At 43.7% G+C, this 26,117-nt stretch overlaps 1 protein-coding gene across 1 annotated transcript in view; it reads left to right on the top strand.

Moving 5' to 3' along the window:
- MBD2 (methyl-CpG binding domain protein 2) overlaps positions 1-25,733 on the top strand; it is a 108,347-nt gene extending 82,614 nt beyond the window's left edge. Inside the window, exons 6-7 of the mRNA XM_073619869.1 lie at positions 18,921-19,051; positions 25,428-25,733. Of these exons, the coding sequence (XP_073475970.1) occupies positions 18,921-19,038 (118 nt within the window). The 3' untranslated portion in view covers positions 19,039-19,051; positions 25,428-25,733. The remainder of the gene's footprint in view (positions 1-18,920; positions 19,052-25,427) is intronic.
- Positions 25,734-26,117: the final 384 nt, after the last annotated feature.

The following is a 26,117-nucleotide window of genomic DNA, read 5'->3' as shown; positions in this document are numbered from 1 at the left end:
AACCCTTAAGACATCCTGAGTCTTCATTCAAACTGAGGACTTGTGACATATTATTTTGTAACCCCCCCCAAAAAAAAAAAAAATAAAAGGGGAAAAAAAAAAAAGGGAAACAAAAAAAGTAAAAACATTACACCGAAAAAATGCATTATAGGATCTAAAGACTTAGTCATGGTTGGTCTTCCATGTATGGCAATTTTTTACATAGTTTATATTGGTGTACAACAAATATTGAGTGTTTTTACATCCCCAGGAATGCCATCATCCCTTGGAATTAATGTATAGAGAATACATCTGTGGATTGGGATTTTACAGGCATCAAGACTATTCATTTATAAAAAAAAAAAAAAAAAATATTATCACACTTCTGTTAAAAATGGCACAAGCAAACATTAAAATAAGCGATCATAGCAACAGCTTGGGTATAGTATTCTCCTATTCCAACGTGTTTCTTCAATGATACGGAAGAACTGCGATCTGCGAACCGATCTGGAGGATGTCGTTAACTTTACTACGACACCCCCAAGTGGTTCCCAGATCTCCGTGTGAACCACTGTACTATTCAGGTGCGATGCGGGAACCCACACTGGATTCGCAGGGTTCCTGCATCACACCAGTGTGAACTGGGCCTCCTTTCAAAATGGATTACGTTCATTATTTTCCTCAATTCTACAAACAATACCCCAGAATGACAACAGGAAAGAAGTTTGTTTGAAATCTTTGCGAATTTATAAAAAAAAAACCCCAAAAAATCCCATGTACATAAGTATTCAGAGCCTTTGCCGTGTCACTCAAAATTGAGCTCAGGTGCATCCTGTTTCCACTGAGATCATCCTTGAGATGTTTCTACAAATTGATTGGAGTCCACATGTGGTAAATACAGTTGTTTTGACATTATTTGGAAAGGCACACACCTGTCTATATAAGGTCCCACAGTTAACAGTGCATGTCAGAGCACAAGCCAAGCCATGAAGTCCAAGGAATTGTCTGTAGACTCCCGAGACAGGATTGTATTGAGGCACAGATCTGGGGAAGGGTGCAGAAAAATTTCTGCAGCATTGAAGGTCCCAATGAGCACAGTGGCCTCCATCATCTGTAAATGGAAGACGTTTGGAACCAGCAGGACTCTTCCTAGAGCGGGCTATCTGGCCAAACTGAGTGATCGAGGGAGAAGGGCCTTAGTCAGGGAGGTGACCATGAACCCGATGGTCAGAGCTCCAGCGTTTCTCTATGGAAAGAGGAGAACCTTCCAGAAGAACAACCATCTCTGCAGCACTCCACCAATCAGGCCTGTATGGTAGAGTGGCCAGACGGAAGTCACTCCTCAGTAAAAGGCACATGACATCCCGTCTGGAGTTTGCCAAAAGGCATTTGAAAAACTCTGACCGTGAGAAACAAAATTCTCTGGTCTGATGAAACATGGATTGAACTCTTTGGCCTGAATGGCAAGCGTCATGTCTGGAGGAAACCAGGCACCGCTCATCACCTGACCAATACCATCCCTACAGTGTGGCAGGATCATGCTGTGGGGATGTTTTTAAGTGACGGGAACTGGGAGACAAGTCAGGATGGAGGGAATGATGAATGCAGCAATGTACAGAGACCTCCTTGATGAAAACCTTCTCCAGAGTGCTCTGGACCTCAGACTGGGGTGAAGGTTCGTCTTCTAACAGGACAATGACCCCAAGCACACAGCCAAGATAACAAAGGAGTGGCTACGGGACAACTCTGTGAATGTCCTTGAGTGGCCCAGCCAGAGCCCAGACTTGAACATCTCTGGAGAGATCTGAAAATGGCTGTGCACCGACCTGATAGGTGTGCCAAGCTTGTAGCATCATACTCAAAAAAGACTTGAGGCTGTGATTGGTGCCAAAGGTGCTTCAAGTATTGAGCAAAGGCTGTGAATACTTATGTAGATTTTTTTTCATTTTTTATTTTTAATACATTTGCTAAGATTTCAAACATACTTCTTTCACATTATTGGGGAATTGTTTGTAGAATTTTGTGGAAAATAATTTAATCCATTTTGGAATAAGGCTGTAACATAACAAAATGTGGAAAAAGTGAAGCGCTGTGAATACTTTCAGGATGCACTGTAAGGTACTCAGTTCTCCAAATTCCATAGACAACATGCTAAAGTGCTTCAAGTAAACATGCTGTGCAGTGCGCCACACTCCCCACACACCAGAGAAAATGGACCCTCAGCTTTTCAGGATGGGGGTCAAACACGCATGTGTCTGGTGTTGGGACAACCAGGCCTCTTTGATGCCTTTATTGAGGTTTCCAAAATGCTACTCTTTAGGGCAGCTGGAATATCCACCAGGCTCAATAAAAGAAAAAGGTGCTCATAGTGAAGTAGAGTAAGAAAGATTTATTTGCACAGTAAAAAATGTCCACTTGCAAAATCTCTGAATAGATTGGAACAATAACGAGGCTCTCTGGGGGTCGCTGCCACTCGGTGTGCGTTCCACGGAGAGCGGAAGTGACGTCTCGCGTCTCTCAGAATTAGAAACCCTGTCATTGCTCTCTTAGCCATTGTTGGGGAGATTAATTTTTTTTGTCTTTAACAACTTTCATAAGGGGCTAAAAATGAGTAAAAAAAAATTAAATTATTTTCAGTTGTCACCAGAACAGCAACAGAATGGCAGCTGTCTATTGGGATGTTCCTCTTACTGGGAGAATTATTTCCTCTGGGATAGGAAATTAAGGATAATCATTTCAAGGCACTGCATGTAAAAAACATGCATGATGCATCAGAAGGGTCCTGCAACAAAAGTGAGGACTTGGGTACACCTTTTGAACATTTGTGGTGTTGTCTACAGTTTGTCACAAGATGGCAGGCTGGAGCAATTTTTTGTAAAAGCCCAAAGAAAAGCAGGACTATACAGCCTGACATTTCTACATGGAGTATGGAATTATACGGTCAGATTTAACCACTTCAGCCCTGGAAGGTTTTACCCCCTTCCTGACCAGGCCATTTTTTGCGATACCGCACTGTGTCGCTTTAACTGACAGTTGCGTGGGCGTGCGACGCTGTACCCAAATAAAATGAATGTGTTTTTTTTTTTTTCCTCAAAAATAGCTTTCTTTTGGTGATATTTGATCACCCCTGCAAATTTTTTTTCTTTTTTGCTCTATAAACAAAAAAAGACCGACACTTTTGACAAAAAATAGGATTTTTTATAACAGCTTACCTGTAAAATCCTTTTCTTTCGAAGGACATCACGGGACACAGAGCCACAGTAATTACAGATGGGTTATATAGGCATCACTAGGTGATTGGACACTGGCACACCCTACCAGAAAGTGCATCCCCCTATATAATCCCTCCCCTTCCAGGGATACCTCAGTTTTGTAGCCAAGCAATATAGTGTATTAGAAGAGGGGCGAGACCTCTGTGTCCCGTGATGTCCATCGAAAGAAAAGGATTTTACAGGTAAGCTGTTATAAAAAATCCTATTTTCTTTCTCGAACATCATGGGACACAGAGCCTCAGTAATAACTGATGGGATGTCCCAGAGCAATGCTATCTGAGGGGGGGGGGGGCCACAACCAAGTAGGGTGCAATCAGACCTGAGGACCTTGTACCGCTGCCTGCAGCACACTACGCCCAAAGGCGATATCCTCATGCCTTCTCACATCCACCTGATAGAATCTGGTGAATGTATGGACTGAAGACCAGGTTGTGGCCTTGCAGATTTAAGGCCATAGAGGCCCAGTGATGCACTGCCCAAGAAGCACCAATAGCCCTTGTGGAATGTGCCTTGATCTAAAACGGAGGAATCTTCTGTTTCAAACCGTAAGCTTGAATAATCAACTGTCTAATCCATTTAGAAATGGTAGCTTTTGATGCTGCCTGTCCTCTACTGGGACTCTCTGGCAGCACGAACAAAACATCCGTTTTGCAAATCTGAACAGTTGCCTCCAGATAGGCCTTGACTGCTCTTACTACATCCAAAGAATGTAGTGATCTTTCTTCCGGAGAACAGGGATCTGGAAAAAAGGAAGGCAGAACAATGTCTTGGTTTAGATGAATCTGAAACCACCTTCGGTAAAAAACTAGGATGAGGGCGTAATACCACTCTATCCTTGTGTACAATCAAATAAGGCTCTTTACAGGAAAGAGCTGCTAATTCTGATACTCTTCTAGCAGAAGAAATGGCTACCAGAAAAATTAACTTCCTTGTCAACAAGACCAAAGGAATCTGACGTATTGGTTCAAAAGGCTGTTTCTGTAAAACCGACAGAACCGAGTTCAAGTCCCAGGGGTTTAGGGGCACCTTAACCGGAGGATTAAGACGCGTCACCCCCTGCATAAAGTTTCAGACCAAAGAATGTGAAGCAAGTGGCCGTTGAAATAATACTGATAAGGCCGAGACCTGGCCCTTGATGGTACTCAAGGCCAGCTTCATCTCTAAACCCAATTGTAGAAAATCAAGAATTCTACCGATCACATTTTTTGGGATGCCAACCCCTGGATTCACACCAGGATACATAAGCTTTCCAGACTCTATGATAAATCATTCTGGAAGCTGGCTTCCTTGCATTGATCAAGGTAGATATCACAGGACCTGAAAGCCCACGACTCTTCAGAACGTGGGTCTCAATAGCCAAACCGTCAAATTTAGTGTTTGTAAGGCAGAATGGAACACTGGACCTTGAGATAACAGGTCTGGGCGTACCGGTAGTGTCCACGGGGAACCCACCGTCATCCTTACTATTTCTGCATACCACGTCCTTCTGGGCCAAGCGGGGGCCACCAGAAGTACCGACTTCCTTTCCTGCCTGATCCTGCGAAGGAGTCGTGGTAGTAGCAGAATAGGCGGGAATGCATAAATCAGTGAGAACCGATGCCACGGAATCACCAACGCATCCGTCCCGCATGCAAGAGGATCCTTTGTCCTTGCCACAAATCTGTCTATCTTTTTGTTGATTCGGGATGCAAAGAGATCTACATCTGGAACCCCCCATCTTTGGCATATGGCCCAAAAGACGTCGGGATGCAGAGACCATTCCCCCGGAAGTAACTGCTGGCAACTTAAATAGTCCGCCTGCCAGTTCTCTATCCCTGGAATGAAAACTGCAGATATGCATGGCACATGCATCTCTGCCCAGACTAAGATCTGGTTCACCTCTTTTGGAGCAGCTCGGCTCCTGGTGCCTCCCTGGTGATTGACATAAGCCACTACTGTGGCATTGTCGGACTGGATCCTGACAGGGCAACCCTGTAGCCTGATAGTCCAGGCCTTTAGGGCTAGATATACCACACAGATCTCCAGAATGTTGATGGGTAAGGTCCTCTCGGTTTTGGACCATACCTCCTGAACCGCAGACTGTTCCAGAAGTGCTCCCCAACCCGACAGACTGGCATCTGTTGTTACCACCGTACAGGTAACCGGTAGAAAGCATTTCCCCTTCTGCAGGTTTTCGGGTATGAGCCACCAATTAAGGCTCTGACGCAACGCCTGAGACAGGTGCATCGGAAAGTCTAATGCCTGAACCTTCTTGTTCCAGGCCGACAGAATACTGTGTTGCAGCAGTCTTGAATGAAACTGAGCATAGGGAACTGCTTCGAATGAAGACACCATCTTTCCTAGCAGCCTCATACAAAGACGGACAGAAGGACCCTTCTTGGTCCTGAATGCCAGAATCAGCTCCCTTAAAGCAGTGATCTTTGCCTGAGGTAGAAATATTTTCTCCTGGCTTGTATCTATGATCAGACCCAAATACTCCAGTCTTCTTACTGGTTTTAGGAAAGATTTTTCTAGGTTGAGGATCCAACCTAGGTGTTCCAGATACTTGACTGTGGTCCTCAAGTTCCTGTTCAAGGAGGCTACCGACCGGTCTATCAAGAGCAGGTCGTCTAGGTATGCTATGACAGCTATACCCTGAGCCCTTAATCTGGCCAGAGGAGGAGCCAAGACCTTTGTGAACACTCGAGGTGCAGTGGCTATTCCAAAAGGCAGAGCCACAAACTGGAAATGGCGCCCTCCTATCTCGAAGCGCAGAAACTTCTGATGAGCAGGAAAAATGGGCACATGCAGATATGCAACTCTGATGTCTATCGATGCCAGAAATTCTCCTCCCTGCAGGGTGGAGACTACTGTCCAAATTGATTCCATGCGGAAGGACTGAATCCTTAGGAATTGGTTCAGATCCCTTAAATCCAGAATGGGTCTGACAACTCCATTTGGTTTTTGGACCGTAAAAAGGTTGGAATAGAAGCCCAATCCCTGATCCTTTGCAGGAACCACCATAATGACTTCCTGCGACAAAAGTCGCTCTAACGCTAGAAGGAGCGACTGCTTTTTCTCTGGATCTCTGGAAACCCTTGATCTGAGGAAACGAGGAGAGGGAAATTCTTGAAACTCCAGCTTGTACCCAAAGGTTACCGTGGAGATTACCCATCTGTCCTGGAAGTCCTCCTGCCAGAGCCTTGAGAACTGTCGCAGTCTTCCCCCCACTCGAGCGAGCGGGGGCGCCCCTTAATGAAGAGGTCTTAGTGTTTTGCCTAGTAGGCTTCTTCCCCCAGGACTTCTTTTGTCCCTGTGGTTGACTCTTGTTTCTTCACCCAGACGGAGGAGGCCATCGAGACTGCCTGGAGGCTGAAGCCCCTGTCGCTGGGGAAAGAGTCCGTTTGAAAGAGGGACGCTTACTCTTCTTAACAGGTAAGAGAGTGCTTTTCCCACAAGAGATTCTCTTGATATAGTTATCCAAGTCTTCTCCAAACAACCTTGCACCACGAAATGGAAACCCAGCCAGCAGCTTCTTACATGGTGCTTCGGCTGACCAATTTTTCAACCATAGGATTCTACGTATATGCACCAACCCCAGTGAAAGACGAGAGGTTTGCATGATAGAATCTCTGATAGCGTCAACAACATAACATAAGGCCGCTGGAAGGTTAGCCAACCCCTGGGCCTGCTGTTCAGGTAAAACCTTGATGACCTGCTTAACATGGTCTCTTAAGTATTGACAGACTCCAATCGCTGCTATTGCAGGTTGAGCCACTGAACCTGCCAAGGAGAAAACATCCTTCAACAGGGATTCCATCTTTTTATCCACAGGATCCCTGAGCATCTGAGCATTGTCTACAGAACAAGTCAGACTATTATTTACGGAGGAAATGACAGCATCAATGGCCGGTATTCCCCACATTTTAACAAACTTTTCTTCCATAGGATAAAGTGTTGAAAACTTTTTCGGGGGAAAAAAAACGCTTATCTGGGTGATCCCACTCAGAATAAAGAAGCTTTTCAAGTAAATTATGAACAGGAAAAGCATGTGCTGTTTGAGGAGGTTTCAGTGACCCTAAAGAAGAAGAAGAGGGTTCTTTAACTGATTCAGATACGGGCAACTTAAATGTGGAGCAGACCAATCCAGTAAGGATCTGCACTAAGACTTCCTCCTCCTGAGAAGTCGCAGAGGGCCCCTCTCCACCTGATTCCTCCGAAGAGGAATCATCCGTCCCATCCTGATCCTCTGAAAGGGATTCCTCTCCTTTATCCCAGAGCTCCTCTGCCTGAGGGTCTTGGGGAACAGAGGAAGGCCTAGTGCTTTTTCTTCCACTGAGTGAAGATGTAATCACGGCCATTAATCTTTCCTCTAAACCATTAATGGTTGAGGAAAAAACCTCCTGTGTAATGTATACAGGGGCTGAAGTGCAAAAAGCAGGTGTAGCCCCTGACCCCAATGGCTCTCCCTGACTAGCCGTCCCTGGCCCCTCAGGGGGGGAGGATGCTGCAGAAAGGGGGTCCTCAGAACCTGAACGAGATCCTCTAGAGTCTCTGGTTCTTGGGGTATTTGAACCTCTTCTACCCATAGTGCAAAGCAACAAGGTGGAGGTATCACAAAATGAACACTGACTGCTGAGCGATGTAGTCCGGCTAAAAGCCCTGCTACCAAATGCCCAGTCTGGTGTTACCTTAGTAAATGCTGCCTAGGAGAATGCCTGTGTCCCACCTTACATGCGACCGTCAGCTCTGTGTCCCTCCAAAGGCTTAGTGCACATGTAATCTGTGCCTAAATAGCCTGTAGCCGGCACCTGTGGGTGTCTGAGCATGCTGGACGCTTTTACTTTCTGCTATAATACATATCCAAAAAAAAAAAAAATTAAAAAACAAGATTTTTCATCAATTTAGGCCAATATGTATTCTGCTATATATTTTTGGTAAAAAAAATCACAATAAGCTTATATCGATTGGTTTGCGCAAAAGTTATAGCATCTACAAACTACAGGATAGATTTAGGGTCCCTTTTTTTTTTTTTTTTTTTTTTTTTTTTTTTTTTTTTATACTAGTAATGGCGGTGATCGGTGATTTTTAGCAGGACTGTGACATTGCAGCAGACAAATCTGACACCAAGTGACACTTTTTGGGGCAGTGACATAATACAGTGATCAGTGCTAAAAAAAAAATGCACTGTACCCTGTATAAATTACACTGGCAGGGAAGGGGTTAACACTAGGGGGTGATCAAGGGGTTAAATGTGTTCCCTGGGAGGTGTTTCTAACTGTGACAGGGGTGGGTTCACTGGAGGAAAAGAGAGATTGTGATTCAGCTTAGCTAACACACGATCTCTCACTTTTTCTCCCTGACAGATTAGCAGTGTGTTTTGTTTATATCGGCTCACCGTTGCTCCGTCTCTCCTGTAAACGATCGGCGGGTCGCGGCCACCGGACCCGCTGATTGCCCCCCTAAACCGCGTGCATGAAATAAAATTCAGGTACGTGATTTTGCGCACCCGTCTGCCCTGCCGCAGTAAATGTATTTAGGGCTGTCCGGAAGCAGTTAATTTGCTGTTTCCCCTTAAACCACTCGAGAGTTGCTTTAGCAGTGTGTTTGGGTTCATTGTCCTGCTGGAAGGTGAACCTCCGTCCTAGCCTCAAATCACACAGAGTGGTACAGGTTTTGCTCAAGAATATCCTTGTATTTAGCACCATCCATCTTTCCCTCAACTCTGACCAGTTTCCCAGTCCTGACTTCTGAAAAACATCCCCACAGCATGATGCTGCCACCACCATGTTTCACTGTGGGTGTTCTTTGGGTGATGTGATGTTTTGGGTTTGCGCTAGACATAGACGTTTACGTTGATGGCCAAAAAAGTTCACTTTTAGTCTCCTCAGACCAGAGCACCCTCCTCCATACATTTTGGGAGTCTCCCACGTGCCATTTTGTTTTTTGCTGAAAGTAATGTCTTTCTTCTGGCCACTCTGCCATAAAGCCCAACTCTATGGAACGTACAGCTTATTGTCGTCCTATGTACAGATACTCCAGTCTCTGCTGTGGAACTCTCCAGCTCCTCCAGGGTTACCTTAGGTCTCCTCTGCTGCCTCTCTGATTAATGCCCTCCTTGCCCGGTCCGTGAGTTTTGGTGTGCGGCCGTCTCTTGGCAGGTTTGCGGTTGTGCCATGTTCTTTCCATTTGGTTATGATAGATTTGATGGTGCTCCTAGGGATCATCAAAGATTTGGATATTTTTTTTATAACCTGACCTATACTTATCAACATTGTCCCTTACTTGTTTGGAGAGTTCCTTGGTCTTCATGGCAGTGTTTGGTTAGTGGGGCCTCTTGCTTAAGTGTTGCAGCCTCTGGGGCCTTTCAAAAAGGTGTGTATGTGTAATGACAGATCATGTGACACTTAGATTGCACACAGGTGGACATCATTTCACTAATTATGTGACTTCTGAAGATAATTGGTTGCACCAGAGCTTTTTATGGGCTTCCTAACAAAGGGGGTGAATACATACGCACATGCCAATTATCAGTTTTTAATTTCTGAAAAATAGTTTTATGTATATATATTTTTAATTTTACTTCACCAACTTAGACTATTGTGTTCTGATCCATCACATATAATTCAGATTAAAAAAAACATTGAACTAAAGGCTGTAATGTAACAAGACACTGGTCACCGCCCACACCCATAACTGGCCTTCACAGTAAGGAGCACATGGAGGGCATATACATACAAGAGAAAGACAATTCCATAGCTCAACTCACCAACCAGTCTGCTGACCAACCAAATTTACCTGTCTAACCGTATGTTAAAAGCAGGGGTTTAGTTAGCACACATTTGCAAACGCATGTGAAAGCTGCAAGGCCTCGTCAAGGCACCCTGTATTACTTGCAGTCCTAACACTAAATTTATAAGTGTCTCCACAGTGGAAGCACATGCATTGAATGGATAGGTGTGAGACAGGTGAGCCAGGAGGCCGCCCTAGCCCCCTTAAAGGGACAGGACACACACTGGACACCCAGCAATAGCAGCAGAGGCGTCCAGTGTGTCCCCGACCCAAATATACAAACGGTAACAAGACACTGGTCACCGCCCACACCCATAACTGGCCTTCACAGTAAGGAGCACATGGAGGGCATATACATACAAGAAAAAGACAATTCCATAGCTCAACTCACCAACCAGTCTGCTGACCAACCAAATTTACCTGTCTAACCGTATGTTAAAAGCAGGGGTTTAGTTAGCACACATTTGCAAACGCATGTGAAAGCTGCAAGGCCTCGTAAAGGCTGTAATGTAACAAAATAGATAAAAAGCCAAGGGGGGTGAATACTTTTGCAAGGCACTGTATGAAAGAGGCTAGTCGGTTAGCTAGGATTTTGGTGAGGATTTTGAGGTTGTTGTTTATGAGTGATATTGGTCTGTAATTTCCTACCTCCTCAGAGTTCCTATCGGGTTTCGGGATAACAGTAATAAAAGCTGTATTCAGGTCAGAGCTAAGGGGGTCGCTGGACACTTATATAAGGGGCTAGGGTACCAGCGAAAGCTTTGTAATACGGGACTGACAGGGCTGGGAGCGGAGCCCCTTTTTAGGTTTCTAATGACCTCCCAAAATTTCCTCTTCCGTGATGGTTTTTTCCATAATGGTTTTATGCTTATCAGAGAGTGTGGGAATGGGGAGGGTTTCGAGGAATTGAGATATGGTGTTTTGGTTGCCCTGCGAAGTAGAGTTATAATGTTTATCATAGAAGTCTCTGAAGGCTACTACGATTTTGGTGGGATCAGATGTTGTGGACTGACCATCAGTCCAGATTTTGGGGAGAGAATGAATCATCACCTTGGGGGATAGTTTGGTAACCAACATTGGACCAAGTTTGTCCTTCTGGGTATAAAATTTGGCGCCACTCCAGCAAATTTGCTTCTCAGCCCGAACTGTGAGAGCCAGGTTCAGCTCCAGTCTAGCTCCATCTAATTGGGATATAGGAATCCCAGAGGGATCCCTTTTGTGTCGTGCCCTTAGGGACAAGTACGCTTGTTCCAGTCTAACTATATGCGCCTTTCTTTCTTTTTTGGTTTGAGTGGTGATTTTGGTGACCTTTCCCCGTATGGTAAATTTATGAGCAGCCCACATCTCCGCTGAGGTATCACTAACATCATTCAGAGTAAAATATTCTAGTAGGGCTTTGTTTATTTGAGTGCCTCTAATGGGATCCGATAAAATGTATTAATTTAGCCTCCGCTGCGTGGAATTTTGTGCGTCGGAATTGTGTACACGATCAGAATTCCCGAGAATGGTTTTTTATTGTCGGAAAATTTGAGATCCAGCTCTCAAATTTTTGTTTTGGGAAATTCCGACAGCAAATGACCGATGGAGCCTACACACGGTTAGAATTTCCGACAACAAGCTCACATCGAACATTTGTTGTTGGAAATTCCGACTGTGTGTAGACGGAATTAGTCTTTTGACTAAAATGCCATTTTAGTTTTAGTCGTATTTTAGTCATCTCAATTGTTTTAGTCGACTAAAATGTTTTAGTCAGTTTTCCAAATGAACACTGGTAAGCGCCCATTCTTATAAGGTGGAGGCTTTCTTTGAAATTCACATGTTACCTTGGTAAAAGTGTTTAAGCACCGAGGGATCTACTGGACATCACGTCATTATATGGACTTCCTTTACGTGTCCACTATTGTTTTATCTATATATTTAGTTTAGTGCAATTTTATTTTTGGATTACAAATTCAGCTGTGCTTAAAGTGTTACTAAACCCACAACTGTAAAATCAGTCTGTATATGCAGTAAAGCATGCTTGTTATACTCACTGTGGAACCTAAGGGGTTAATCCTCTGCACTGTGTAAAAACAGTTTTGATCCTGTCTTCTCTGATCCTCCCCTTCTTCCACTGTCCCCAATCCATCTCCCAAAAGTACAGAGCCTTGAAGGCACGCTGCACACGCTCAGGTTGGTGTGTATTCATAGAGTTTTTTTTAATTTATTTTTTATTTTTTTGGGGGGAAAGTGCATGTGATCAGCACACTGCCCAGACAGAGGGTCAGGGGTCCTGTATCCTCGTAGGACAGTCAGAGGAGAAAGAAAACTCCTCCTACAAGCTTCAACCAGACACTGATAGAAGCCACAAGACTGCTATATACCGCTGATGAGAAAAGTTATTTACAAAAACTATTGCATTTCCATGTTCTGTGTACTGTGGGAGACCAGATATAGCAGTTGCAGGGTCCTGGGTTTAGTGACACTTTAAAATATTTTTTTGTTTTTTTGTTAAATGCATAACTATATTGACTGAAGAACACCCCTCTGACCCCATCTGCATAACACAAGGGGGGAGAGATGGTATGTAGTCTAGAAGGTGAGAACTTAGGTAGGGAAAGTGACACGGTTTGTAATTCCAGTGTGCTGTGTTGTCAAATCGGACAGGAAGTTAGGTGCTCACTGGATTTATGGCAGGATCCACAGGAATTTTACTGGCACCCATCTTATAGTGTGTGTGTGTGTGTGTGTGTGTGTGTGTGTGTGTGTGTGTGTGTGTGTGTGTGTGTGTGTGTGTGCAATCGAATTTAGGAGTAGGGTCTGCCCACTGCTGCTGGTGTAGGAGGACCCATGGCTTTACCAGACCAGCCAGAGGAACACACCAAGATTGGTGAGATCAAATGCTTTTGATTTTTAAAAATGGCGCTGTTTACATCCCAGTAGTGACCTATGGCTGTGAAAGCAGGACGGAAGGCTGAACGCTGGAGAATTCATGCTTTTGAACTATGGTGTTGGAGAACACTCTTGAAAGTCCCTTGGACGGCAAGAAGATCAAACCAGTCAATCTTGAAGGAAATCAACCCTGAATATTCACTGGAAGGCCAGATCCTGAAGCTGAAACTCAAATATTTTGGCCACCTAATGCGAAGAGAAGAATTATTGGAAAAGACCCTGATGCTGAGAAACATGGAAGGAAAAATATGAGGGGACGACAGAAAACAAGATGGATAGATAGCATCATGGAAACGATGAACATGAAGTTAAGCAAGCTCCAGGAGGCAGTGGAGGACAGAAAAGTCTGGCGCACTATGGTCCCTGAGGTCACGAAGAGTCGGACACGACTAAACGGCTGAACAACAACAATCCCTCCCGCTGCTTGTAAAAGCCACCCAGCAGCTAGTTGGCTACTAGGATGGCTTTTACAAGAGAGCCAACCGCAGACTCAAAACAATGGTATCGGGATGATGTCTTCAGCTGCTGCAGACATCATCCGGGTAAAACCAATTGAAGTCTAGCGACATATGGGTGCGTCGTTGGGCAGCTATGGTTACATTGCAGTGGACCAAAAACATGGTGCTGTGGCAACATGGTGTTTGGCATGCATGAAAATGCATGTGCTTGCTGATGCGTGGGGGTGATGTGAAGAAGAGCGGCACGTTTCTATGAGTGTCAAGAAGCGCGTGTTTTTGCATGTGTTCCTAATGCGTATAGATGTGAACCTAGGCTTCGAATTGAATCGGATGTGCTGGCAAATCTGATTCGGTACTAAGCCTAGTACACCTGAGCAGTTGGCAGACAGTGTAATGCTGCAGTCCACAAACTCTTTGCACCACCCACCATTGAATTCTGTTATTTCCTCCAGGAGAATACTGTCCGAGTCTGTGTGGGGAGAAGATCCCTGAACACCCTAAGCAAATAAGGCCAAAGTTTGTGCCCCCCTCCCCCCATGAGCTCTGAGCTACTTCAGCACCATAGGTTGTTGGATTAACCATTTTTGACCTCCCATCTCCTGAACAGCCCTAGGCGTCTGCATCTTCTGCCTACCCCTTGGCTCCAACAGCACCAGTGCCGGTTTCTCTCTTACTTCCAGCGTGTGAGGAGTGCATTCTTATTCTCTGAAATTGCTTCTCTGAAAGTTGTGTAGGGTGTCGTAAGCCCACTCGGCCCTGTATAATATCTTTAGAAGCAGATGTCTTTTATGTGTGCGCTCTGTTCTTCTGAGCAAGCGGTTATGTTCCGTGATACGTCTTGTGCAGCCGGAGCTTTGTGCAAAAAATCTCTGAGGCATTCCTCCGTCAGTTGTTTTTGCGTACCAAAGGTGGCAGATTTATTCTACTTGAATGCAAAGAATCTGACTATATTACTTATAAACCCGGTGGAATTGGGAAGTTTTATGTCCGGTGATCTGAGAGAACAATAAAAAGGCCATAAAAATGCTTTTGGGTTGAAGCAGAAAGACTCCCAGTTGTCATCTAAATAAGGAGATATTATTCTGTTGAAAGTAAATGCTCTCTGCTCCAAACAAAACTTTTGCTCAGGAAAGACGGGGTCTTTGGTGAAGAAGTACACATTGCAGGTAAGTGTACTGTGGGCAGCAACAATATTCCTGCTGTATCCTAGGTATTCACCCCTGAACACGTGTACAGCATCCAGAGGATGTATATTTCATAGATTTTGAGAGGCTGCTGGCAATGGGGCTGGACCTGTGTCCCCCGGGCATCTGAAAACATTGGGATTTGATGTACATGGGCTAAGCACACACATAATTATATGTCAGGGCTTGACAAGTCCAAGGCACCAGGTCACCATGTGTGTTTTTTTTTTTTTTTTTTTTTTTTTTTTATTACATTTAGCCCTGCTGCGGGCCAGCATATCGGGTGGAGGGGCAGGATAGTCTCCGCTCTAATTCATCCCAAATGTGTTCTATTGGGGTTGAGATCAGGACTGTGTGCAGGCCAGTCAAGTTCCTCCACCCTAAACTCGCTCATCCATGTCTTTATGGACCTTGCTTTATGCACTGGTCCAAATCATTTGGTGGAGGGGGGATTATGGTGTGGGGTTGATTTTCAGGGGTTGGGCTTGGCTCCTTAGCTCAGTTGAATGGAACTTTTAAGGCGTCAGCATACCAAGATATTTTGGACAATTTTATGCTCCCAACTTTGTGGGAACAGTTTGGGGATGGCCCCTTCCTGTTCCAACATGACTGCCCACCAGTGCACAAAGCAAGGTCCATAAAGACATGGATGAGCGAGTTTGGGGTGGAGGAACTTGGCTGGCCTGCATAGAGTCCTGACCTCAACCCAATAGAACATCTTTGGGATGTGGAGTGGAGACTGCAAAGTACCTGACTTCACAAATGCGCTTCTGGAAGAATGATCAAACCTTCCCATAGACACACTCCTAAACCTTGTTGACCACCCAAAAGGGGAAGCGCTGCTTGTCTGCCTGCCTCATCCCCCCATCCCCCCTCCGCTGCCACATTTGGCACCTTTTTTTGGGGGGGGTACCTGGTTTTGATAGGTACCCGCTTCCACTTCCAGGTCACCCCCCCCCCCCCCCCCTGCAGCCAGCCCATTCACAAAGTGCAGCGCGATTTGTGCATGCACAGTAGGAAACAGGCGCCAGCACCCAAGAGTGGATTCAAGAACACCGCTGGATGCTTGGACAGGTAAGTGCCCTAATAGTAAAATTCAGCAGCTACAGTGTTTTTCTTATTTGCCTTGGACATCCACATCAAACATCTGCATCCAGAGATAACCCTCAACCCCCTTTGTATAAACTAAGTTCCACCAAAAGAAAGTTTTATTTGTGGGGAAAAAAAAGACATCGATTTTATTTGGGTACAACGTCGCACAACCGCACAATTGTTCGTTAAAGTAACGAGGTGCTGTATTGCAAAAAATGGCCTGGACCAGAAGGGGGTAAAACCTCCTGGAGCTGAATAAGTTAAAAGGAAAGGAAGGCCACATATGCTCAGACCAGGTCAGCACTCAGTCCCGAATATTTAATAGAACCAAAGAAAAAAAATGCCCTTTGGGACTTTAAATGAGTAATGTCGCACAAGCTGCCATCTTGGCTTCTTTTTGATCTGTTAGTGCCATGATGGTGCACATGTGATCAGTGACACCAGACATTTGATTGTTTCTCAGTTTGGTTGAGAGCACAACCAATGTGACAGTTACATTCCCGGCAAGTGCCGGGAATGTAACTGTTTTTTAACCGCTTCCCGTACGCGAAATGACGTCCTTGGCTTTGAGCGGGGATATCTGAATGATGCCTGTAGCTACTCAGATATTCTCTTTTAGAGCCGGCGAATCTGTGCACCATAAGAACGATCATAGCGGCTGTTCCGCCGCTTGATCGTTCTTGCGAGAGGGGATGTCCCCTTCCTCCCGTTTTTTTTTTTTTTTTTAAAGCACAAAACTGTTTTGTTTTCTTTTAAAAAAAAAAAACGCATTCGACCGCCATTGTATTCTCTAGGGTCTTTGCTAAAAAAACATATATAATGTTTGGGGGGTTCTGAGTAATTTTCTAGCAAAAAAATTATGATTTTTACATGTAGGAGAGAAATGTCAGAATTGGCCTGGTAGGCAAGTGGTTAAACTGTTAAATCGATGAGTTTACTTCCGCTTTAAATATTTTAAACCGACTCACTTTTAGCATACCTGTGTTGTTCTCCTGCAGGAGTGAAGCCCAGCCTTATTTTCAGTTGACTATAAGTAATAAAATGACAATGAGAGGCTTTAGAGCAGGCAAAACTGTCAGAATATAGGGAGGAAAATGCAAGCTAATAATTTTGCTGTTTTGTAAATGGACCCCATAGTTATCAGATGCACTTCTTCTTATCTTGCCTTGTTCTGGTATATTTCCAAAATTGGAGTTTGTAGCATCCATGTATCACACCGCACAGTTTGTGTGTCGGTGGTTTACAGAGAAGCGCGTGCTCATTAGTATTTAATGCAGGGAAGTCATTTAATCAATAAGTTAATGGGGTTTGGCCAGCGCTACAAATCTCTCTTGAAGGCGCCGTTTTGTGCCTCTCCTGCGCTGCCAAGAATCCAGGCTGCTCCCTGGAGCTTCAGTTCACGAGTTTAAATTTTGCGAGTGACTGATGTGTGCATCTTAGCAGTCTGTGCACTCTCTGGGTCTGCTCCAGCACTTCGATATATCAAGTGTACAGGGGAATGGCCGAGGCTCGCCTCTCAATCACTTCCACAATATCTTGCCGTAGCTTGCTGATTAGTTTTATTTACAGGCCTTTATTGCATTAAAGTGGATCTCCAGCCACGAGGAATGATTAAAGTAGTGGTCTAAGCAGTGATCGGGTGCCACCAGGAGAGTATGCAATATCACACAATTTTATTATTTTTTTTTTTTTAGCTTTTGGTGTTTACTGCCTTCTATTTTAGGGGCTTTTAAAGCCCTTTGCACACAGGACTACCTAGCTACAATGAGTTCCCATGCTGGGAGGGATAGATGCAGCGTCCAGCCGCACTACCTGCAGCTGTGGATGAATACAGAAGACACTGCATTCCAGGCATTTGTCCCCAAATGCATAGGACCCTACAGTGTTCAGCTGCAGCCTGCTATAAACGCAGGGGCGGACTGACCATTCGGGCACTCGGGCACTGCCCGAGGGCCCCATGCCACTAAGGGGCCCCATCAGGGTTCCCAGCCTCAATAAAACCAGGGACAGTATGTAAAAATGTGTGTTTTTTAAAAAATCACAAGATTATAGCTGCCCCGCCTCTCCAGTACCGTTTCAGTATGTGTATGCTGTATGCTGTGTGTCTGTGTGTGTATACTGTATGTGTGTGTGTATACTGTGTGGCCCCATAATCTCCTATTGCCTGGGAGACCCATAATCTTCTCCTATTGTCCGGGGGCCCCATAATCTCCTATTGCCCGGGGGCCCCATAATCTCCTATTGCCCGGGGGCCCCATAATCTCCTATTGCCCGGGGGCCCCATAATCTCCTATTGCCCGGGGGCCCCATGAGTTGTCAGTCTGCCCCTGTATAAATGTAATAAGGGGTTACACAGAGAAACATTTTATTAAAAAAAAAAAAAACTTGTCATGTTTCCTAATGGACTTCATCTTCATCAAAGTCCGGATTGCTGTGTACTCAGATACGTTGCTGGCAGCTACTGCTGTAATATAATAAAAAATAAAAAAAATAAAAAAAATAAACAGTCTGAATCTGTGTTTATAAACACCACGGCTCCAAACGCTAATATAGAAAAATATAAAGTAACAATGTTACTTTTGTATTATTTTGGTAATTTATCTGCAGATCAAAGGGATAAACTTAATTCTTCAGAATAAAGTTTATCTCTTTGATCTGCAGATAAATTAACAAAATAATACAAAAGTAACATTGTTACTTTGTATTTTTCTATATTAGCGTTTGGAGCCGTGGTGTTTATAAACACAGATTCAGACTGTTTATTTATTTTTTTACAGCAGTAGCTGCCAGCACCTTCTCTGAGTATACAGCAATCCTGACTTTGATTAATCAAAACCAACAATTGTGGTATACTGGGAGTGGGGGTCCCAGCAGCAAGGAAGAGACACACTGGACGGGCTACATGCATATTGTGTACAATGATGATGGTTTTTTGAGCATGTCTAGCACACCCAAAATCTGGAACACAGTTGGAAGATGTTTGAACTGATTTGTCTGCCTCAGTATTTGAGGCTGTTCAGCCTTGCTCACATACCTATAAACCCAAGCGGGTAGCACAACCATTTACTGTTGTATCTTAATGTATCGCTCCCAAAACAATAAATATATATCTTGCCATGTTCTCTCCTAATTGATTTAAATGATGTATTTCCCTGTAGTATAAATATTCTCTGCTCTCTGCAGTTCTGCAGCTCTTCTTGTCTGTGTCTGACATTACCTTTTGTATATTTCAGGAAACAGGAGGAAAGAGTGCAAAGCGTTCGGCGGAAACTCGAAGACGCGTTAACAGCCGACACACTGGCACGCGCTGCCGAGATGGCAAATAACACAGAAGTTGCTGTGGGGACATAAACCTGTTTCTGTGGTCAGTAATTGTCTTTTTAGAACTTTATTTATCTGCATGTGTAAAAGATGAACCATGGTGACCAGTGGGGTCATGTAATATAAAAATCTGTACCCGTATGTGTATTGTATTATCCCACTTTGTTGAAAGTGCATATCATTGGAAGCACTTACAGTGCCTTGCAAAACTATTCACCCCCCCCCCCGGCATTTTTTTTTGTGTTTTGTTGCCTCACAGCCTGGAATTAACATGGAATGTTTGAGGATTTGCATCATTTAATTTACAGAACATGCCCACAACTTTGAAGATTATTTTTTTTTTTTTATTGTGAAGCAAACAACAAATAGGACAAAATAACATAACATAACTGTTCACCCCTCTAAAGTTAATACGTTGTAGAGCCACCTTTTGCGGCTATCACAGCTCCAAGTCGCTTTGGATAAATCTCTATGAGCTTGCCACATCTTGCCACTGGGATTTTTGCCCTTTCCTCCTTGCAAAACTGCTCCAGCTCCTTCAAGTTGGATGGTTTGCACTGCAATCTTTAAGTCTGACCTCAGATTTTCTATTGGATTGAGGTCTGGGCTTTGACTAGGCCATTCCAACACATTTACATGTTTCCCCTTAAACCACTCAAGTGTTGCTTTAGCAGTGTGTTTGGGGTCATTGTCCTGCTGGAAGGTGAACCTCCGTCCTAGCCTCAAATCACACACAGAGTGGTACAGGTTTTGTTCAAGAATATCTCTGTATTTAGCACCATCCATCTTTACCTCAACTCTGACCAGTTTCCCAGTCCCAACTGCTGAAAAACATCCCCACAGTGTGATGCTGCCACCACCATGTTTCACTGTGGGGATTGTGTTCTTTGGGTGATGTGATGTGTTGGGTTTGTGCCAGACATAGTGTTTTCTTTGATGGCCAAAAAGTTCAATTTTAGTCTCATCAGACCAGAGCACCTTCCTCCTTACATTTTGTGAGTCTCCCACATGCCTTTTCGCAAACTCAAAACGTGTCATTTAGTTCTTTGCTGAAAGTAATGTCTTTCTTCTGGCCACTCTGCCATGAAGCCCAACTCTATGGAGCGTACGGCTTATTGTCATCCTATGTAGAGATACTCCAGTCTCTGCTGTGGAACTCTGCAGCTCCTCCAGGGTTACCTTAGGTCTCTGTGCTGCCTCTCTGATTAATGCCCTCCTTGCCCAGTCTGTGAGTTTTGGTGTGCGTCCGTCTCTTGGCAGGTTTGCTGTTGTGCCATGTTCTTTCCATTTGGTTATGATAGATTTGATGGTGCTCCTTGAGATCATCAAAGATTTGGATATTTTTTTATAACCTAACCCTGACTTGTACTTCTCAACAACATTGTCCCTTACTTGTTTGGAGAGTTCCTTGGTCTTCATGGCAGTGTTTGGTTAGTGGGGCCTCTTGCTTAGGTGTTGCAGCCTCTGGGGCCTTTCAAAAAGGTGTGTATATGTAATGACAGATCATGTGACACTTAGATTGCACACAGGTGGACATCATTTCACTAATTATGTGACTTCTGAAGGTAATTGGTTGCACCAGAGCTTTTTATGGGCTTCCTAACAAAGGGGGTGAATACATACACACATGCCAATTATCAGTTATTTCTGAAAAATAGTTTTATGTATATATTTTTCTAATTTTACTTCACCAACTTAGACTATTGTGTTCTGATCCATCACATATAATTCAGACTAAAGGCTGCAATGTAACAAAATGGGTAAAAAGCCAAGGGGGGTGAATAATTTTGCAAGGCACTGTAGATGAACCTTGCATGACCAGAAGCTGACCATTACACTTACTGTATATGAGCTTAACTGACATCCCATTCCAGCACTATGGGCATTCATATGGAGCCAACTTTAGTTCCTCCCATTTGGGGCTCTAACAACCCTCCTTTCTTATGAAAAAAAATTTGGAGCTGCTTGTAGGAATTTGTGCTCCGTTCAGCTGAATGAGCATTTGTGAGGTCAAATCCTGATGTTCATATAGTGCATGCATTTGCACATCAATAATCCATTGTAGTGAAAAAGACAAAATAAGTGATCACAAAAAAAAACAGTCCAGAAAAGCCAAAAGCATATTTTTCAGTGATCCCACAGCCCGTGATGGAAATAAGAGTCTCCAAGAAAGCCTGGTGACAACCTTCACTCTCATGCTCTGCTTACCAGAAAGATTGTGACACCCTGAGAAGAGTGGTTGCTCTTTAACAAAGCCGATCCAGCATCTCACAAGCGGGAGCGACAATATAGCATACACGGCCGTTCAAGAGCGGTACCAAGCCGGATATGAAATGAAACACTCCAATAGTGTAATATTGCTAAAACCAGTGTTACTTTAATAAAGATGCAATCGCATGTGATCAGCAAACAGGGCATAGATGCAGCGTGACGAACGGCAACAGTTTGGGCTTTTCCAACAACAAAGATGGCTGACCTGCCCCCGATGACATCAGACATGACGTAACACATAGGGAGGAGCCACGTACACACACCACCACTTGTGTGCAGCCTCACATTGGCCATCTTTGCTGTTGGAAAAGCCCAAACTGTTGCAGAAGTCATACTTTACTTTTTTTTTTTTTAGATTTAAAGTGTTTTTTTTGTTTTTTTCTTACATTTCTTTAAAATGGTTCAATACAATTAGCACTTAAAAGCCTAACTCCAGCATTTAGTTAACTTTAAGTTAGGGATGTACCCATACTGAATATTTTCACGTACTTTTATTCGTGAAAATGCTCTGATACTGGTAACCAATTGTTTGCTGTGTGTTTTGCATCCATAGAAAATGTGTGCAAATCGCACTGCCGAGAACTGTATGTAGTGTGATTTCTATCCCCCACCGCTCCTGTGTGTGTGAACCCAGTATAGAAAGGGAAGTGCCATCTAGTGCAGCAATGAGCAGTTTATTAAAAATGTTATAACAACTCACATTAAAGTACATATCTAGTTAAATCCAAATCTGCATAGTGTCCCCATCCTGCCGATGATAGAAAACTATGGCCCCTGGAGGTACTCACAGGGCTGGAGGAAATGTGTTGGCGGTCCTCCCCCAAGCTGACATCACTTCTGTCCTATACTCACAGGAGTCCCAGAACCTCCAGCCCTGTGAGCACCTCCAGTGGCCGTGGTTTTCTACACTGTTACCAAAAGTATTGGGACGCCTGCCTTTACACATGAACTTTAATGGCATCCCGGTCTTAGTCTATAGGGTTCAATATTGAGTTGGCCCACCCTTTGCAGCTATAACAGCTTCAACTCTTCAGGGAAGGCCGTCCACAAGGTTTAGGAGTGTGTCTATGGGAATGTTTGACCATTCTTCCAGAAGTGCATTTGTGAGGTCAGGCACTGATGTTGAATGAGAAGGCCTATCTCGCAGTCTCCGCTCTAATTCATCCCAAAGGTGATCCATCAGGTTAGGACTCTGTGCAGGCCAGTCAAATACCTCCACCTCATACTCGCTCATCCATGTCTTTATGGTCCTTGCTTTGTGCACTGGTGCGCAGTCATGTTGGAACAGGAGTTGGGACCATGAAATTGTCCAAAATGTCTTGGTATGCTGACGCCTTACGAGTTCCCTTCACTAGAACTAAGAGGCCAAGTGCAACCCCTGAAAGACAACCCCACACCATAATCCCCCCTCCACCAAATAATATGGACCAGTGCACAAAGCAAGGTCCATAAAGACATTGATGAGTGAGTTTGGGGTGGAGGAACTTGACTGGCCTGCACAGAGTCCTGACCTCAACCCGATAGAACACCTTTGGTAAGAATTAGAGCGGAGACTGCAGCCGGGCCTTCTCGTCCAACATCAGTGCCTGACCTCACAAATGCGCTTCTGGAAGAATGGTCAAACATTCCCATAGACACACTCCTAAACATTGTGGACAGCCTTCCCAGAAGAGTTGAAGCTGTTATAGCTGTAGAGGGTGGGCCAACTCAATATTGAACCCTACGGACTAAGACTGGGATGCCATTAAAGTTCATGTAAAGGCAGGCGTCCCAATACTTTTGGTGATACAGTGTATCATAGGCAGAACAGGGACAATATGCAGATTTGGATTTTACTAGATATGTACTTTAATGTGAGTTGTTATAACATTTTTAGTTAATGCTCATTGCTGCACTAGATGGGGCTTCCCTTTCTACATCTGGTTCACACACACAGGAGCGGTGGGGGAAATTGCATGCGATTCTTTGCAGTGCGTTTTTGAGCCCATTCATTTTGTATGGATGCAAATTGCACCGCAAAGTATCGGTACTCAATATTGGCGAGTACTTGACCGAAAAGTATTGGTACTCACTGATAAATAACCGGTATCAGTGCAGCCCCACTTTAAATAGTTTGGACCAAGCTGGTTGTTTTTGTCATCAGCACTTACACCCCCTTCTAAGCGCTGTATAAACTATTCGTAGCATCAGTTCAGAAGCGGCATGAGAACTTCCTGTTCTGATTCAGGAACAAAAACCAATTGGGCTGAGTGCTGTTCAGCCATTCACTGGGAAGACTTGTATTTTCTGAATAAATACGAAGCTTTCTCTGATTAGCTGAGATGGAGAGGCGGGGCAGGTGATGTCACGATCTCCATCTTTTATCCAATCAGAGAAAGCCTTGTATTGATGAAATACAGGGCTTCCTGTGAACGGCTCAGCAGCTCTCACCCAAACTTTACTTTTGTTTCGAGAGCGAGACAGGAAGTCCCCAACCCACTGCCAGAACACGGGGCTCTGTATACTGTACATAGCTGATTCTATATACAGTTTATATGGGCACAAGTGTTTGTGAATGCAATAGTCTGCTTTGACCAAACCAACAATTTAACCACTTGCTTACTGGGCACTTAAACCCCCTTCCTGCCCAGACCAATTTTCAGTTTTCAGCGCTGTCGCACTTTGAATGACAATTGCGCGGTCATACAACACTGTACTCATATGAAATTTTTATCATTTTTTTTCACACAGAGCTTTCTTTTGGTGGTATTTAATCACCACTTGGGTTTTTATTTTTTGCTAAACAAACAAAAAATGACAGAAATTTTTGAAAAACAAAAAAAAAAAACAGTTTCATAGTTTGTTATAAAATTTTGCAATCAGGTAATTTTTCTCCTTCATTGATATTCACTGATGAGCACTGATGGGTGTCACTGATGGGCTGCACTGATAAGACGGCACTGATGAGGCGCCACTGATGGACCCTGATGGGTGTCACTGATAGATGGCACTGGTAGGTGGCACTGATTTGCACTGGTAGGTGGCACTGATGGGCAGCACTGGTGATGAGGCACTTATTGGTGACATGTATAGGTGGCACTGTGGGCACTGATGGGCTGCACTGATAGGCACAGATAAAGCGACACTGATAAGACGGCACTGATGGACCCTGATGGGTGGCACTAAAGGGCACTGATGTCACTGATAGATGGCACTGGTAGGTGGCACTGATGGGCAGCACTGGTGATGAGGCACTGATTGGTGACATTTTATAGGTGGCATGGTGGGCACTGGTAGGCGACACTGTTGTGCACTGGTAGGTGGGCACAGATGACTCTGCAGAGCCTCTCCATGATCAGGACTGATGTCCCTCTCACAGCCATCGGTGATCAGCTTTTTTTTTTTTTTTCTCCTCACGCTATCAGCCAGTAGCCAATTACCAGCTCTGTTTACATCACATGATCAGCTGTCATTGGCTGACAGCTGATCACGTGGCAGGGGGCGGGATCACAGAGCGCGCTGCGTGCCCTGCAGGGGGCGCACAGGCCACTCGAGCACGGGAGGACATCTATTGACCCCCTCCTGGCAAAGTTGGGCCGCGCTGTAGCCGTCATTCGGCTATAGCATGGACGGGAAGAGGTTAAAGTTAACTAAAAGCTGGCATTGGGCTTTAAACGGTTAATTGTCTTGAACTATTTTAAAGAGAAAAGGAGGATAAAAATGGGGTTCGGCGGACTCCTAGCTTTGGAAAAAAAAATAGGCTTTTTCTTTCGTTTGCATCCAATGATCCTACCAGAAACCCATCCTTTCCTAGAGTGACAACGCTCAATAAGTGTACTGTATTAGTAGAGAAGCAATGTTGTCACCCCAGGATAGAAAAGGTGTTCAGACACGCCCCCCTCTCCTCATTTCCATAAGATCAGGTGAGGGGGAAATCCCATTCAGGATAACACTGCAGAGAGCACAGGACAGAATTGGATTTCTGTTGGGACCAGAAGATATTGTTTTTTATTTATTGAATAGCTGTAACAAAATGCTTGAAATGGTATATTTAACAGACTAAAAGGGAGCAAATAAGAGAAATTCATTGTTGGTGTCTACATATATTTTAAAAATATTTATTGAAAAATGTATCTAAATTCTCAACTTCTTTTTCTCCTTCTCTCAAGGTACCTCGTCTATTTGAAAAAAAAGATTTCGTTAGTCTTAAAACGAAGACATATGCACATTTTATATAGGACTTTTTTTTTTTAGCAACAATTCAATGCCTTCCTGGAATTCTATTTTTGATGTACATATATCTATATTATTATGGAAGAGAAAGTACAATCTTTATTTTGTCTGCAAATTGCTGACTTTTTAAGTGTAAAACAATATTATTATTAATATTGTTAAAAAAACTTGTGTTTTAAATATCAGGTTATAGTTAGCTAGTGTCTGCGCAGAGTTTTTATACAAAGAAAAAAATAATATAATTATTGATATATTAAAAAAAAAAAAAACTTTGAATCTGCAATTGGCATTCATAGTGCTTTCCGGATATCCCTTTTTATACCTCAGCTGAGAGACTCTAATACAATTTTTAGCCCTCCAATATTTAAGTAAGAAAAAAAAATTATATATAAATATATAGACACCTTTTATGCAATGTTTTATGGTATGCATAGCGCAACCAACCAGCCTGTATATGTGATGCACTTTTTTTTCTTTCTTCTTTCTTTTTTTTTTTTTTTGTGGAATGGAAGCAATAATTTAACTTGATGTTTTATATTTTAATTTGATTGTTTTTTTTTTTTTTTTTTTTTTAAGAATTAATTTTTAGTTTGGAGTTTTTTTTTTGTTTTTTTTTGTTTTTGTTT

The sequence above is a fragment of the Aquarana catesbeiana genome, linkage group LG01, assembly GCF_042186555.1.
Source record: "Aquarana catesbeiana isolate 2022-GZ linkage group LG01, ASM4218655v1, whole genome shotgun sequence".
In the NCBI taxonomy this organism is placed as follows: domain Eukaryota; kingdom Metazoa; phylum Chordata; class Amphibia; order Anura; family Ranidae; genus Aquarana; species Aquarana catesbeiana.
Note: the sequence above shows the minus strand (reverse complement) of the source record. Positions and strands in the feature narration are given on the sequence as shown.